Source organism: Sorghum bicolor, chromosome 4, assembly GCF_000003195.3.
Source record: "Sorghum bicolor cultivar BTx623 chromosome 4, Sorghum_bicolor_NCBIv3, whole genome shotgun sequence".
In the NCBI taxonomy this organism is placed as follows: Eukaryota; Viridiplantae; Streptophyta; class Magnoliopsida; order Poales; family Poaceae; genus Sorghum; species Sorghum bicolor.
In genome coordinates this window covers 54,002,921-54,016,709 of record NC_012873.2, presented here as the reverse complement: position 1 = coordinate 54,016,709, position 13,789 = coordinate 54,002,921, and the positions used below count along the sequence as shown (strand labels likewise).

The 13,789-nt window shown below is 45.2% G+C and overlaps 1 protein-coding gene and 1 pseudogene across 4 annotated transcripts; both read left to right on the top strand.

Annotated features, from left to right (window-relative positions):
- LOC8068935 lies at nt 912–6,950 on the top strand. 4 transcript variants are annotated; one of them, XR_002452284.1, is made up of 3 exons: nt 912–2,352; nt 5,672–5,723; nt 6,645–6,950. XR_002452284.1 is itself a non-coding variant. In XM_021459241.1 (2 exons), exon 1 carries the CDS (start codon nt 1,146–1,148, stop codon nt 2,328–2,330), a length of 1,185 nt encoding a protein of 394 aa, XP_021314916.1. In that variant the 5' UTR covers nt 912–1,145; the 3' UTR covers nt 2,331–2,352; nt 3,375–5,665. The 4 variants fall into 4 exon arrangements, 2 of the variants coding, with proteins under 2 accessions (XP_021314916.1, XP_002454046.1); XR_002452285.1 differs by lacking the exon at nt 6,645–6,950 and adding an exon at nt 6,416–6,611; XM_021459241.1 differs by lacking the exons at nt 5,672–5,723; nt 6,645–6,950 and adding an exon at nt 3,375–5,665.
- On the top strand, nt 9,537–12,950 carry LOC110434664 (annotated as a pseudogene).

The window sequence follows — 13,789 nt, the reverse complement described above, 5'->3', positions numbered from 1 at the left end:
GGATCAAACATTGAAAATATAAATCAAGAATAACTTTTAAGTTGTTGAGTTTAAAAATATGAAAACCATATTAATATATTTGTGTTGAAAAAAATATTTTCATGAAAATATACATATACCATTTTTTATAAATATTTTTATAAAAACAAGGAGTCCAATTAGACTTTGGAAACCGTATTACTGTCCAAAATAACTTTTTTTGCAATTATGGAGAGAGTATGTCTAGATACATAGTAAATTTTATTATATATAAAAAAGTCAAAGCGGTTTATAATTTGGAACGAAGCGAGTAGTTTCATTAGCAAGTTTGAAGTTGCTAATAAGTACTAATAGTTCATATATACCCGCAACTCATTGTCCAACCACCTATTCGGGCTACAAACAGTCCTTCGCTCAAAATTAGCCATCTAGAAATTAGCAACTACTCCCTCTTTCTAAATTATAAGTTATTTTGACTTTTTTGGTTCGTATATTCTACTATGTATCTAATATAATATATGTCTAGATACATAACAAATTCTAAGTATTAAAAAAATAAAAAATAACTTATAATTTAGAGCAAAGGAAGTATTAATTATTAGCTTGCTAGTTTTTAGTGTTAATGTGTCGAGAAGCCCTTAATAAATATAATCATTATAGTCCTATTCCTATAATAAAAAAATAGACTGGATGGGCTCCAAAGTCAAATTTGCCAAACCAAAGCGTATCCTTTTTGGGCCTAGTTTAGTTTCAAAATTTTTTGCAAAATATGAATAGTACCAATTTCGTTTGTATTTGACAAATATTTTCCAATCATAGACTAACCAGGCTCAAAAGATTTGTCTCGTCAATTCCGACCAAACTGTATAATTAGTTTTTATTTTCGTCTATATTTAATACTTCATGCATACGTCTAAAGATTCGATGTGATAAAAAATCTGAAAAATTTTACAAAATTTTTTGGAAAGTAAATAAGGCCTTCACATTTGTGACGCGACACCTTTAATAAAAAAAATGGAAACTGAAAGTGTCCCGAGTGCCCACCGGAACCGTGAATTTCACAAGTGGAGGAGGGCTTGCACGCAAAAGGCAGCAACCTCAGCAGTCAGCAGCAGCAAAGCGCGTCGTGTCGTGCCAATCCAACTCGCTGGCAGTGGCGGCTGGTGATGGACTCCACAAGGAGCAACCAGGTCGCCGGCACGCGCAGCAGCACCATCGCGTCGAGGGCTGCTGCCACGGCCCCGCCTTTGCTGACCATGCCGGGCGGCGAACTCGCTGACGCCATCATGGGCGGCGGCGGCGGCGGCGGAGCGGACGGGGACCCGCGGGCCGCCCTCCTCCGTCTGGCTGCCCTCGGGGACCGCATGGCCGCCGTCCGGGGCCGTATCTCCGCCTCCATCTCGGGCGAGGCCCGGCCCCTCTCCTACGCCGACATCCAATCCGTCTCCTCCGAGATCTCCTCCGCCGCGCAACTCGTCGTCCTCAACGCCGCGGAGCTCCTCGCTTGCTCCGTCCCCTTCCCCGCCCCACTTCCACCTCCTCCCTCCGCCGCTCCTTCTCCCGCTCCCGTCCGAGAGATCCCCGCTGTGGCCGCCTCCGTCCAAGAGCAGCAACCCCTGGAGGCCGCCAAGGGCGACGGCGGCGGCTACGAGGTCGTGGAGCTCGACGCCGCCGAGCTGCTAGCGGAGCACGTCCACTTCTGCGAGATCTGCGGCAAGGGCTTCCGCCGCGACGCCAACCTCAGGATGCACATGCGCGCCCACGGCGACCGCTTCAAGACCCTCGACGCGCTCTCCCGCCCTGGCCACGGCCACGGCCAGCCGCCCAAGCTGCCCGCGGGCAGCAACGTGCGCTTCTCCTGCCCCTTCGCCGGCTGCAACAGGAACCGCGCGCACCGCCGCTTCCGCCCGCTCAAGTCGGCGGTGTGCGCGCGGAACCACTTCCGCCGCAGCCACTGCCCCAAGCTCTACGCCTGCGAGCGCTGTGGCGGCAAGAAGCGCTTCGCTGTCCTGGCCGATCTCCGCAGCCACCTCCGCCACTGTGGGGAGGAGGCACAGTGGCGCTGCTCCTGCGGCACCACCTTCTCCCGCAAGGACAAGCTCTTCGGTCATCTCGCGCTCTTTGAAGGCCACACGCCGGCAATCACTAAGCCAAACAAGGATGTGGTGACAGGACCTACAGAGTCCACCATTGATGCTATGGAGGAAGGGGGATTTGAAGAAGGCAATCCTGACCGGGAGGAGGATGAGGAGGGTGGTTATGATCCAGAGTTCTTCAAGGAGTGGATGGAGGAGCTCAGAGGTGGTGCTAGTGGCTCCAACTGGCCTGGACCAGCGGCAGCCGGACAATAGCAATGTTGTGAGGGCTAATTGGGTAAGGCAGCCTTCCTGCCGTTGTTATCACTTTGATTTTTTATATGTGATTATTTGGTGCAACAAGCTCTGAAACGATGAGAACATAGGATATGTGTGACTACTGGCAATTGCAAACTAGGAATATTCGGTCATAGTATTTCTTGCAAAAATTAAAAATAAAGGCATCCAGCTTTGAGTTTGATTGATCCTGATAATGATTGAATCATAGATTGCATATCAAAATTCTGAGATATGATGCATATAAATATATTATGCTATGATGCTATGACTATAGAGAGACTTGATTCTCTCTGCTAGATTGCAACTGGGCCATGCAGTGCCATTCGGCAAGCCAACCAACCTAGTTGTGAATTGTGATGTTATGAATTTGTCAACTTGATTGTCTAGTAAGTCATCCTCAAATGTGTAAGATTCAGGTAAGTTTGGGTATATTACACCCTGAAATGATGATAACATATGTGTGACTACTGGCAATTGCAAATTAGGAATATTCGGTCATAGTATTTCTTGCTAAAATTAAAAATAAAGGTATATTCGGTCATAGTATTTCTTGCAAAAATTAAAAATAAAGGCATCCAGCTTTGAGTTTGATTGATCCTGATAATGATTGAATCATAGATTGCATATCAAAATTTCAAGATATGACGCATATAAATATACTATGCTATGATGCTATGACTATTGAGAGACTTGATTCTCTCTGCTAGATTGCAACTGGGCCATGCAGCACCATTCGGCAAGCCAACCAACCTAGTTGTGAATTGTGGTGTTATGAATTTGTCAACTCGATTGTCTAGTAAGTTTGGGTATCTTACACTCTTTTATGGAAATTCTCGTAAGTTAGTTTCTTAGTTAGGATGAACACGTGAGCCTCATATTTCACAACGCTAGGTAAGGAATCAAACTGCACATTTTAACTGGGAATATTGTCTTTCTTTAGTTGGTGCACTCTTCTGGTTCCTTGCTTCTGTTTTTAACTCTGCAGTTATTGTATACCCTGATTCATAACTTTGGGGACAGGATGATTATGTGTGTAGCATTTCTGAAGTGGCTCTTGTATTAGGTTAGGCCAGGCAAGTGGCACCTTAACATGGTATTTTTACAACTATAAATTCACTTTTCACTGTAATGGACATCTTTTGGCGCTTTAAATGTGATATGAATAAGATGGTTGTTTCAGCCCCTTCTTCATCATCCTTTTTTGGACTAGTACTTAGACCACATATGCTTTATTCATGGTTCAGGTGATAAATAGTATAATTTGCTTTCCCTATTGTGATAGAATGTAAACGACTATTGAATCTAGGGCTATCATCAAGAGATGAAACTTGTTGTTGAGCTTTTGCCTAGAACTGCCATGAACAACATGTAGCTTGAATTCAATGAAGGGTGCACTTATAAGTGAGTTTCATAAAGTAATATTTAATAGGTTTTATCATGAATCTTTGACTGGAGATCTTCTTTGGGTTGACTTCAGTTGCTGTTTAGTTTTTCCCTTTTTGGGCCAAGGTGGTTTTCTCACCCAGAAATGCCAATTATGGAACATCCGTTGGCTTGTTTTTGCTCTTACACAATGTTACCACCGGGAGCATCTGTGTGCATTCTGTGACTTTCTTTGCAAGGAAGCTAGTGTTTTTGTCGTTATCATCTTTGTTCATTTCCTCTAGACGTGTTATAATCATAATGCTTGTTAGGATAACTTATTGTACACCTTGCATTTCTCATTGTGGCTCACGATGCATTACGTGATTACAGTTTTATTTTCACCAAAGTTTTACTCTGCTGTTATCGTATACCCTGATTCATACAATATCGAACTCTCATGTGGTCAGAATCATTATGAATGTAGTGTTTCTGAAAAGGCTCATGTATTAGGTTAGGGCAGTATGGTCTTTTACAATTATGGGTCCCTTTTTCTTATACCTCAATGAACTCTTTTTGGTCCCTTTTAAATGGAGTATGAGTTAGATCATTGTTTCAGTCCCTCATCATATTCTTCCCCCCTTTTTTGGACAGGCCCTAGGACCACATTTGATTTGTTTATGGTTTAGGTTATAATTTTGTTATCCCTGTTTCGATGGAATGTAAATGACTAATGAGTTTAGGGCGTTTATTTAGATATGTTACAATGTTTACAAGTTGTCTAGTCGAACCTAGTCGCCATGGGACCAAGACGATTAATCGGGTGACTTGTACAAGTCGACGGTACCCCTAATCAGTCACCAGGGACTGATTAGGATGATTAATCGTGATTAATCAGACGACTTGTAATGAAACTTCATGTTGTTGAACTTTTGCGAAGAACTCCGACTGGTGCCATATTTAATAGGTTTTATTCTGGAATCTTTCTGCTGACTTAATCAGGATCTCCTTTCATTTAATTTCAGTTGTCGCCTAATTTTTTTCCTTTTTGGACAAGGTAGTTTTCTCACCTAACAATGCTTAGAGTATTGAACATCTACTAGTTTGGTTTTCGTCCTCCGAATTGTTGGAGATCTTTTCTGAATTCACTTTGGTTGTCTCAGGGGTTTTCTGTCTTTTTTTCGGACAGTTTTCTCACTCAGCAATACTCCCTCCGTTCCAAATTAAATCAACTTCTAGAGCTATCTAAGTCAAACTATTTTAGCTTTGACTAACTTATTTGGTATCATACCCTTTTCTATAAAGTCGGTCAATTCTTAAGATAGTTTGACTTTGGGACTTAGCGTGATTCTAGGAATTTATTTATTTTGAGACGGAGGTAGTACCAAATATTGAACATCTCTTGGCTTGTTTTTGCTCTTCTGCAATGAATGTTACCACGCGGAGCACCTATGTTAGTATTTTGTCATATTTTGGGACGGAGGTAGTATCAAATTTTGAACATCTATTGGCTTGTTTTTGCTCTTCTGCAATGAATGTTACCATCCAGAGCACCTATGCTAGTATTTTGTCAGTTCCTCTCATAAGGAAGCTAGAGTTTTCTCATTATATAATATGTTACTTTCCTCTAGATGTGTTGTCATCATAATGCATGTTAGTATCAGTGTTTTCACCCTGTATGTCTTCATTGTCTCGACAATGGATTACATGCTTACAGTTTCTCTTTTACAATGCATGCGAGAGTAATTCGCTTGCAAGGAAAGTTATTCATGTAAATCTTTGTTAGGATGAATCTGTGAGCCTTGTATTTCACAGCAATAGGTAAGGAATCAAACTGGGCAATTTAACTATGAGGGAAAATTGTCTTTCTTTAGTTGGTGCACTCCTGGTTCCTTTTCACCTATTTTTTAACTCTGCCGTTTATTGTATGCCCTGATTCATAACTTTGTGGACAGGATGATTATGTGTGTAGCATTTCTGAAGAGGCTCTTATATTAGGTAGGCTAGGTAAGTGGCACCTTAACATGGTATTTTACAACTATAAATTCTTTTTTGACCGGTAATGGACATCTTATGTCCCTTTAAATGCGATATGAATAAGATGGTTGTTTCAGTCCCTTCTTCATCGTCTTATTTTGGACCGCGTATACTTTGTTCATGGTTGAGGTGATAAATATTATAATTTGTCCCTATTGTGAAAGAATGTAAATGACTAATGAGTCTAGTACTATTATCAGGAGATGAAACTTTTTTGTTAAACTTTTGCCAAGAACTCTGACTCGCATGAACAACATGTAGCCTGAATTGTGAGTTTCATAAAGTAATATTTAATAGGTTTTATCATGAATCTTTCTGCTTACAACTGGAGATCTTCTTTGGGTTTACTTCAGTTGTTGTCTAGTTTTTTCTCACCCAGCAATGCCAAGTATTGAACCTCCGTTGGCTCATTTTCGCTTTTCCGCAATGTTACTATGAAGAGCATCTATGTTCATTCTGTTGCTTTCTTCACAAGGAAGCTAGTGTTTTTGTTGTTACCATCTTTGTTCTTTAGCTCTAGATGTGTTATCATCATAATGCTTGTTAGCATAACTTATTATGGACCTTGCATTCTCATTGTGGCTCAATGATGCATTTCATGATTATAGTTTTACTTTTAACCTAATTTTTAGTCTGGCTCTTATCCATTATTGCATGCCCAGATTCGCACAATAAAAAGGCCCAAATGAGGATTGCTTTCCCTCATGGAAATGTAAAGGATTCATGTACGTCTCAAGAGATTGTGTGTTCGATTTACAATGGATAGGAATATGAGTTAAAATCCTTTGTGTTTGTTTAGCATATGAATGTACTAAATTCATTTTGTGGATAATTTTTTAAATACAATCATGTTTTATATATATTCTGATTATGAAACCCATACTCCTGTAGATGGTTTGACAAGAGACATCAGCTTACATCAAGTGACCAGGAGGATCAATGAAGATTGAAGAAAGGTGATAGTAATGAACAGAGGTGCTTCGGGAGTCTTAATTTGTAGGATTTCTCTTTACCATTGTGTTTGTGCGTTCGTTCTAACCAGTAACTTGTATGGTATGGTGCGTATGTTGTTCAGTTTCTGTTCACTTGGGCCTCTCCCTTGCCATTCTCGGTTGTTTCCATGCTATCCTGTGAATTTGTGATCTATCTGTTACCCGTTAATGGTAATATAGCGGAGAAATGAGTTATGTTATGTAAGCGTTCTCCTTCGTTGTGTGGTCATGGAGTTACCGGTTACGGAGGAAGGATAACTTGCAGGAAAACGGTTACACCAGTTTCCTGTGCGCTGCTGCAGAGTATTTGGGGAGTTTTAGAAAAATACTATGATTTTGTGAAATGATTTGGTTTTAGAGTTCCAGGAAGTGTTTTGATGCAACAAACTTTATGGTTTTGAAATTCATAGTACTGCCAAAATTGTAGTTTTCTCTTGAGCTCTATGAACTTCATGCCTCTTTTTTCGGAAAAAAAAATGGGTGGATGATGGGTCCATTCCACCTATGGTATACCCCTACACTAGATGGTGGACACAAATCAGACGCTCAAGGGAACTTGGCTCCTCCCGACGTATCTCTCGGCTCTTTCACATTCGTGTTAGCATATTGGTCAGTGGCTTGGCTTGGCTCCGGAGTGCCTTGTCGTGGCCGATATGTGCGGCGGCGCAACAGCTAACATATCCAGGCATGCATCCAGCTAAAGGCGCATGGTGAGAACTTCACCGGATCCTCGCCGCTGCTCATTGCGAACCGCCGGTTCATGCTGCGACTCGGGAAGACGTACATGGTGCTGCCACGCCGAGGAGATTGCCGGTCTGTGCGACGGCAATGCAACGGGCAGCGGCAGCTGGGCGGCTTTGACGTGGTGCTGCGGAAGCGCGTGTCGGTGGCGACGTGGTGCGGCCAGGCACTCTCGGCGACGTTGAGTCGGCGTGCGTCGTGGACTCAACGTGGAGCCAAGCCGAGCCGCTGTCCCCGCTGACCGGTACGCGAACACGAGGAGCCAAGAGATGCTTCGTGAGGAGCCATGTTCTTGTCAGCGTCTGATTTGTTTCTCAGCCACGCGTCCACCATCGAGCATAGGGGTGCACCAGTGGTGAGATGGACCCATCGCCTACCCAATTTTTTCCCCCCTTTTTTCTAAACCATGTTTTTGCATGACTATAGGCTTTAAAACTGCAATTTGTTCCCATTACAACATTCAAACAAGGCCATGATCATAGGTTCAATTGGTTGCCAGCATAAAGCTATACATAATAGCTTATACAAGACAAGTGTATGCAATTAGCTGGTGTTTGCTTCGTACGTAAGCAACAATTCAGTATGTAAATATATCCCAAACATGTAAAATGCAGTTAATCCTGCAGTAAAAGATGCTATTATTCCAAAAAAAAAAGGGTGAATACAACCAACTATTACTAAGTATTTCATCTTTGGACCAGAAGCAAGCAAGAGGTGGAATACCGCAAAGAGAAAGTGTAACACATAAAAAAAGTAGTTCTTGTAATTGGAACGTATTTTCTTAAACCACCCATAAGAACCATATTCTGACTTTTATCTGTGAATATCCAACAAGAGGTTCCATTGAATGAATAACGGATCCGGATCCTAAGAACAATAAAGCTTTCGGATAAGCATGAGCGATCAAATGGAATAAAGCAGCTTGATAAGAACCTAAGACTCGTGGTTCGTTCGGGTTTATCCGCTCAATCTGTCAGTTATTCAGCATTATTTTTCTCTCACAATAAATCAGCCAACAATGCTTTGGAGTGAATTATGATAGAAATTAGTTATTTTTTAAATTAAATTTATGTAGATTGAGGTGAATATAACAGCAGTCAAATAAGGCCTTAGGTTAGTCTCAATGCATATTTCATGGGAGTGTGATGCACATTTAATAGAGTGTCACATAAGCAAAAATTACTGACTTGGTAGGGTCATTAAGTGAAGGAGTTTCATCAGATGAAAGAGGAGTTTCATCCTCATAAAACTCATGTGGCTCGGTTACCTAGTTTATAGTCTTGATAATTGTACCATAAAACTATGCATTGAGACTGGTCTTATGGAGGCTACGTAGGCTGCCACCGCCGGCGTCTCTAGGTGCCCAAGCAGCTAGCCTAATTTCAGATTTATCTCGGTGAATTTGTCAGTCATTTAACAATATTTTTCTCTTATAATAAATCAGCGAACAATATTTTCAATCATGATTAGCGAACAAAGCGGACCCTACAATCTGATTACCAGAAAATAATTCTAGGTGCACCCAAACAAGAAAATTAGAATTGAACCATATTCGTTTCAATTCTACTTGGAGTTAGAATTAGAATTCAATTATTAGAATTAGATTCATTTTAGGCCTTGTTTAGTTTGTGAGTGAAAAAGTTTTTGGGTGTCACGTCATATGTTTTATACTAATTAAAAAACTAATTACATAACTTGTATGGAAACCTCAAGACAAATTTATTAAACTTAATTAATTCATCATTAGCACATGTGTGTTACGACAGCAATTAGGGGTAATTATAGACTAATTATGTTTAAAAGATTTATCTCGTAGTTTCCATGCACATTGTGTAATTAGTTATTTTTTATCTATATTTAATGTGTCATGTATGTGTCCAAATATTTGATGGGATGAGTTAAAAAATGTTTGGGTGGCCAAAAAAATTTGTAAAATTTTTCGCATTCCGTGTCACATCAAATCTTGCGGCAGATGCATGAAACATTAAATATAGATAAAAGAAAATAACTAATTACACAGTTGTGAGACGAATCTTTTGAGCCATGATTGGACAATATTTGTCAAATACAAATAAAAGTGCTACAATGCCCATTTTATAAAACTTTTTGGAACTAAACAAGGCGTTACATGATCGGTGATGTCCACCCACATCTATACTATACTCCTAAAGCTGGAGAAGCAGAGTCCTCTCACAGATCACTGCAGATCAACAGGACCTCCTCACATAACACTGTTGTAAGTACAGTAACCAATCTAGCACCGTCGGATCCCTGGCCTTAGCACCAAAGCCATCCACGCCTCCTACTTCACCTTGCCTCCACTCATCTTCCCGTGCGTACAACAGTGCAACCACCAGCACCGTCCGATCCTACGCCCTCTCGATGCCTTCCCATCCGATGTCGTCCACGCGTCTGACGTCGACCTTCCCGAACCAGCGGCGCGCCGGCGCACATCCCAGTCCTCGGCAAACCATGCATGTCCAACCTCTTCCCTTCGGCCTTGTCTCATACAGAGAACAAAAAAATCCTCCTCCGCCATGCCCCGCGGCCATCCTCTCCTCGGCCCCGCGTTGCTCTGTCTACACGCGCCCTTACCACGACCTCTGCCCTGTAGCTACGGCCGGCCATATGAGCATAATACTATTTGAATCATATTGTTCGCCGTTCCTCTACAGTTGCATGCCTGTAGATCGCTCGAATGTTTGGGTTTTTTAAGTTAGGCATTAATTCCTCCCTATTATTCGCTTCTAATTGAACGCCGAATGTTTTGTGCATAATCGCTTCTATGCTGGAACAAAACATCCTAATAATACTTATCGGTCCCGCTTAGCAGTCACATTTCAATATGTGCAATGAGCAGTCTTGCATGCACATATCTATATGCTGCACATTACAACGCTATTATTTGAATTATGTGGTTGCCAGCCTATTGGAAAATAAATCTATCGCACTGCTTGCCTCTTTCAAACTTGCTTTGTTGCACCCGCGGCAACGCGCGGGGCTTCTGCTAGTTATTGAACATTACTGTACCTGTTACTGTATATTGGAGCAGAGAGGGGCAACATATCTGTCGTCAGTCGGAAGGACGGAACTGTGATAAAAATGTCAACCCTAGCCATTACTCCGTAGACAGGAATTGCTGGCAGTGACAGGAATCGCTGATCAGCTGGTGGTCCACTGATTAAAGACAAGCAATGGCATTTCATCATTCTCCAGTGCTACTTTCTTGTCTAGATCGACTATCACTCCATCAGTCGTATTGCTCCGTTCCAATTCCAACTCCGTTGCGATTTTGCTCCAGGCGCGCGCGAGCAGAGGCAGAGCATTGGTATACGTCGGAGCGAGCGGGGCTGGCATGGCCATGGCGACGCCATCGAAGCCTCACCTTGTGTTCTTCCCGTTCCCGGCGCAGGGCCACATCACCCCGGCATTCCAGCTCGCAACGCTCCTCCACTCCACCAGTGCCACGGCTTCGACGTCACCTTCGTCCACACCGAGCACAACCGCCGGCGCCTCCTCCACGCGCGCGGCCCCGACGCGCTGGCGGGAACCCCCGGGTTCCGCTTCGCCGCCGTCCCTGATGGCCTGCCCGCGTCAGACGACGAGGACGCGGCGCAGGACATGCCCGCCCTGCACTTCTCCCTCGCGACGGCGGTCCCGCACTTCAAGAAGCTCGTGCTGTCTCAGTCTCAGCTCCTCCTCCCCAGCCCCACGGCGAGCTGCTGCTGCTGCCTCATCTCTGACGTCGACCACATCCTGCGTGCCGCCGAGGACATCGGCCTGCCCTGCGTCAACTTCTGGATCACGAGCGCCAGCTCGTTCATGGCTTTCCAGCAATGCCAGCAGCTCGTTGCCAAAGGCCTTGTTCCTCTCAAAGGTAATAATATCTTGGCTAGCACTTGCTTCCAGCTTGCTTGGACAAATTAAAACCTAACAGTTGCTGCACGCACGCACGCAGATGCTGAGCAGCTGAGGAATGGGTACCTGGACAGCACGGTGATCGACTGGGTGCCGGGGTTGCCGGCGTCCATGCGCCTGAGAGACTTCCCGAGCTTCATCCGCACCACGACGCGGGGCTCGCCATCACCCTGCGCACAATGGAGTGCCATCGCACCGTCCCATCCGCGGTCATATTCCACACCTTGGAGGAGATGGAGAGCCAGGTCCTGAGCGCGTTGTCGGTGTTGGGCTAATCCAGCTTGCGTACGTGTCAGCTGTAAAGCAGCGGTGGCGCGGGAAAGCAGGGTTCAAACCCAGCAGGAGCCAGACAGCGGTGGAGAGCCAATGTCTGAATAAACTTTGAACCATTCCTCTGTTTACTTTGAACGCTTCTGTTGTTTACTTTGAATGCGTCTCTTGTTTTCTATTCTTAGCTAATGGATGTAATTAGCTAGCACTAGATAAACCCCTGGTTGTAAGGGAGTGTGCGTGTGTTGAGTTGCCGGATTTAGGCACCTTGTATTTACCACCATTCAATAGTGAAAAGGGCACTGTCAACCTGTGGACAGTCGCCAGTTCGTGCTCAATTCTGTGTCCTCGATCGTGTTTATTCATTTGATCTCGCGTTCTTCTAGTTTAGCCACCAAAATCACACCTTGATCCTGATCCTAATCCTACAGTCGGCCATCCTGCCGCCTGTCTACGCCATCGGGCCGCTACCGCTGCTCCTCTCCGGTGCCGGCGGCGGTGATCTGGCCATCGACGACGACGCGTCGGCAGGCTCTAGCGCCAGCAGCCTTTCCAAGGAGAACCGCGCTTGCCTAGACTGGCTTGACGGCAAGCATCCCAACTCGGTGGTGTTCGCGAGCTTCGGGAGCCTGGTGAAGCTCACCCACCAACAGTTGGTAGAGCTCGCGTGGGGGCTGGCCAACAGCGGCTACGAGTTCCTGTGGGTGATCAGGAGCGACCAGCAGCAGCAGCAGCTGCTGGCCAACGGCGGAACTGCTACCGCCGCCGTCCTGCCGCCGGAGTTCTTGGCGGAGACGACGGAGGGGAGATGCTGCGTGACGAGCTGGTGAAGGCGGTGCTCCGGCACGAGGCGGTGGGCGCGTTCCTGACGCACTGCGGGTGGAACTCGATGCTGGAGAGCGTCTGCGCCGGGGTGCCCATGCTGTGCTGGCCGTTCGCGGGCGACCAGCAGCCTAACAGCAGGCTCGCGTGCACGGAGTGCCGCGTCGGCGTGGAGCTCGGCGAGGAACCCAGGCGGGAGGAGGTGGCGACGGCGATACGACAGGTGATGGGAGGGGAGCGGGGCGAGCAGCTGAGGAGGTCGGTGGCGGAGTGGAAGGAGAAGGCCGCTCTCGCGGCACGACCAGGTGGCTCCTCTTGGGCAAATCTGGAGAAGCTAGCTAACGAGGTGCTTCCTTCTCTTATAGTTATAGCAGCGCACAAGCATTGGATTCGTTGTTAGTGCTGATGGTCTTGTTTTCCGATTATGGTGTCGAGAACTCGTGATGTTAATTAATTTCATCATCTCCAGAAAAAAAATAATTCATGTGTCGAGTGGTGCTGGCGATGTTTAAAACAATTACTGTTGTTTAGCTTTTTGCTTTCCAGTTTCTAAATTTCATTTTAGATGCTCCTCTCTCTCGCTCTCTGTTTTTTTTCTGCTGGCTCTAATTTTTTTTAACAACTATCACTTTATTAATTTCAAGCTCTCCTACTCCGGCGCTGGTCCCTGGTCCTCCTGTTATGGGAGGCTGAGCAACTCCAGCCCAAACCCCTATTTAGGTTTCTATTCTAAATCTAAAGACTTAAGTAAAAAAATTCACTTCAATGGAGTTCCTATTTGAGCTCTCATTTTAGAAGCACTTCTAAATTTTAGTTTTGAGTCCCTAGCAATAGGATCCTCTCCAACATCCAGCAACAGCGGTGCACCTTGACAGCGACAGGTGAGCTGTCCATGAGCCTGGCGAGGTACAGGTGCTGGAGCCGCCGCGGCCCACCACGACCGCCTCGTCGAAGCCGCCGGCCAGCGCCTCCACCTGCTGCTGCGCCTCTTTCTTGACGGCTGCTATTAATAACGCTTGCTGCTGCTGCTGCTGCTTGGGCTTGGCCGCCGCCGCCGCTGGCTGTGGCTGACGATGACGAGGCGCTGCTGGAGCTCGCGCCTCTGGGTCGGCGTTTACGGAGGGTCGACGGTGGAGGGCGGCTAGGCGGTGGCAGATGAGAAGGAAGGCGATGGCGCCGGAGGCTAGCAGGAGGACGGCTCAACAGCATGAAAATTTTGGGTGTTGGGCTGGAGTTACAATAAATTTTGGGTCCTTATTTTTTTTCAGATCAGCATGCAAATGGAAAAGGTAG

Excerpts from the sequence above, each read along its gene's own strand:
- LOC8068935 (XM_002454001.2), top strand. The coding sequence starts at position 1,146 with ATGGACTCCACAAGGAGCAACCAGGTCGCCGGCACGCGCAGCAGCACC.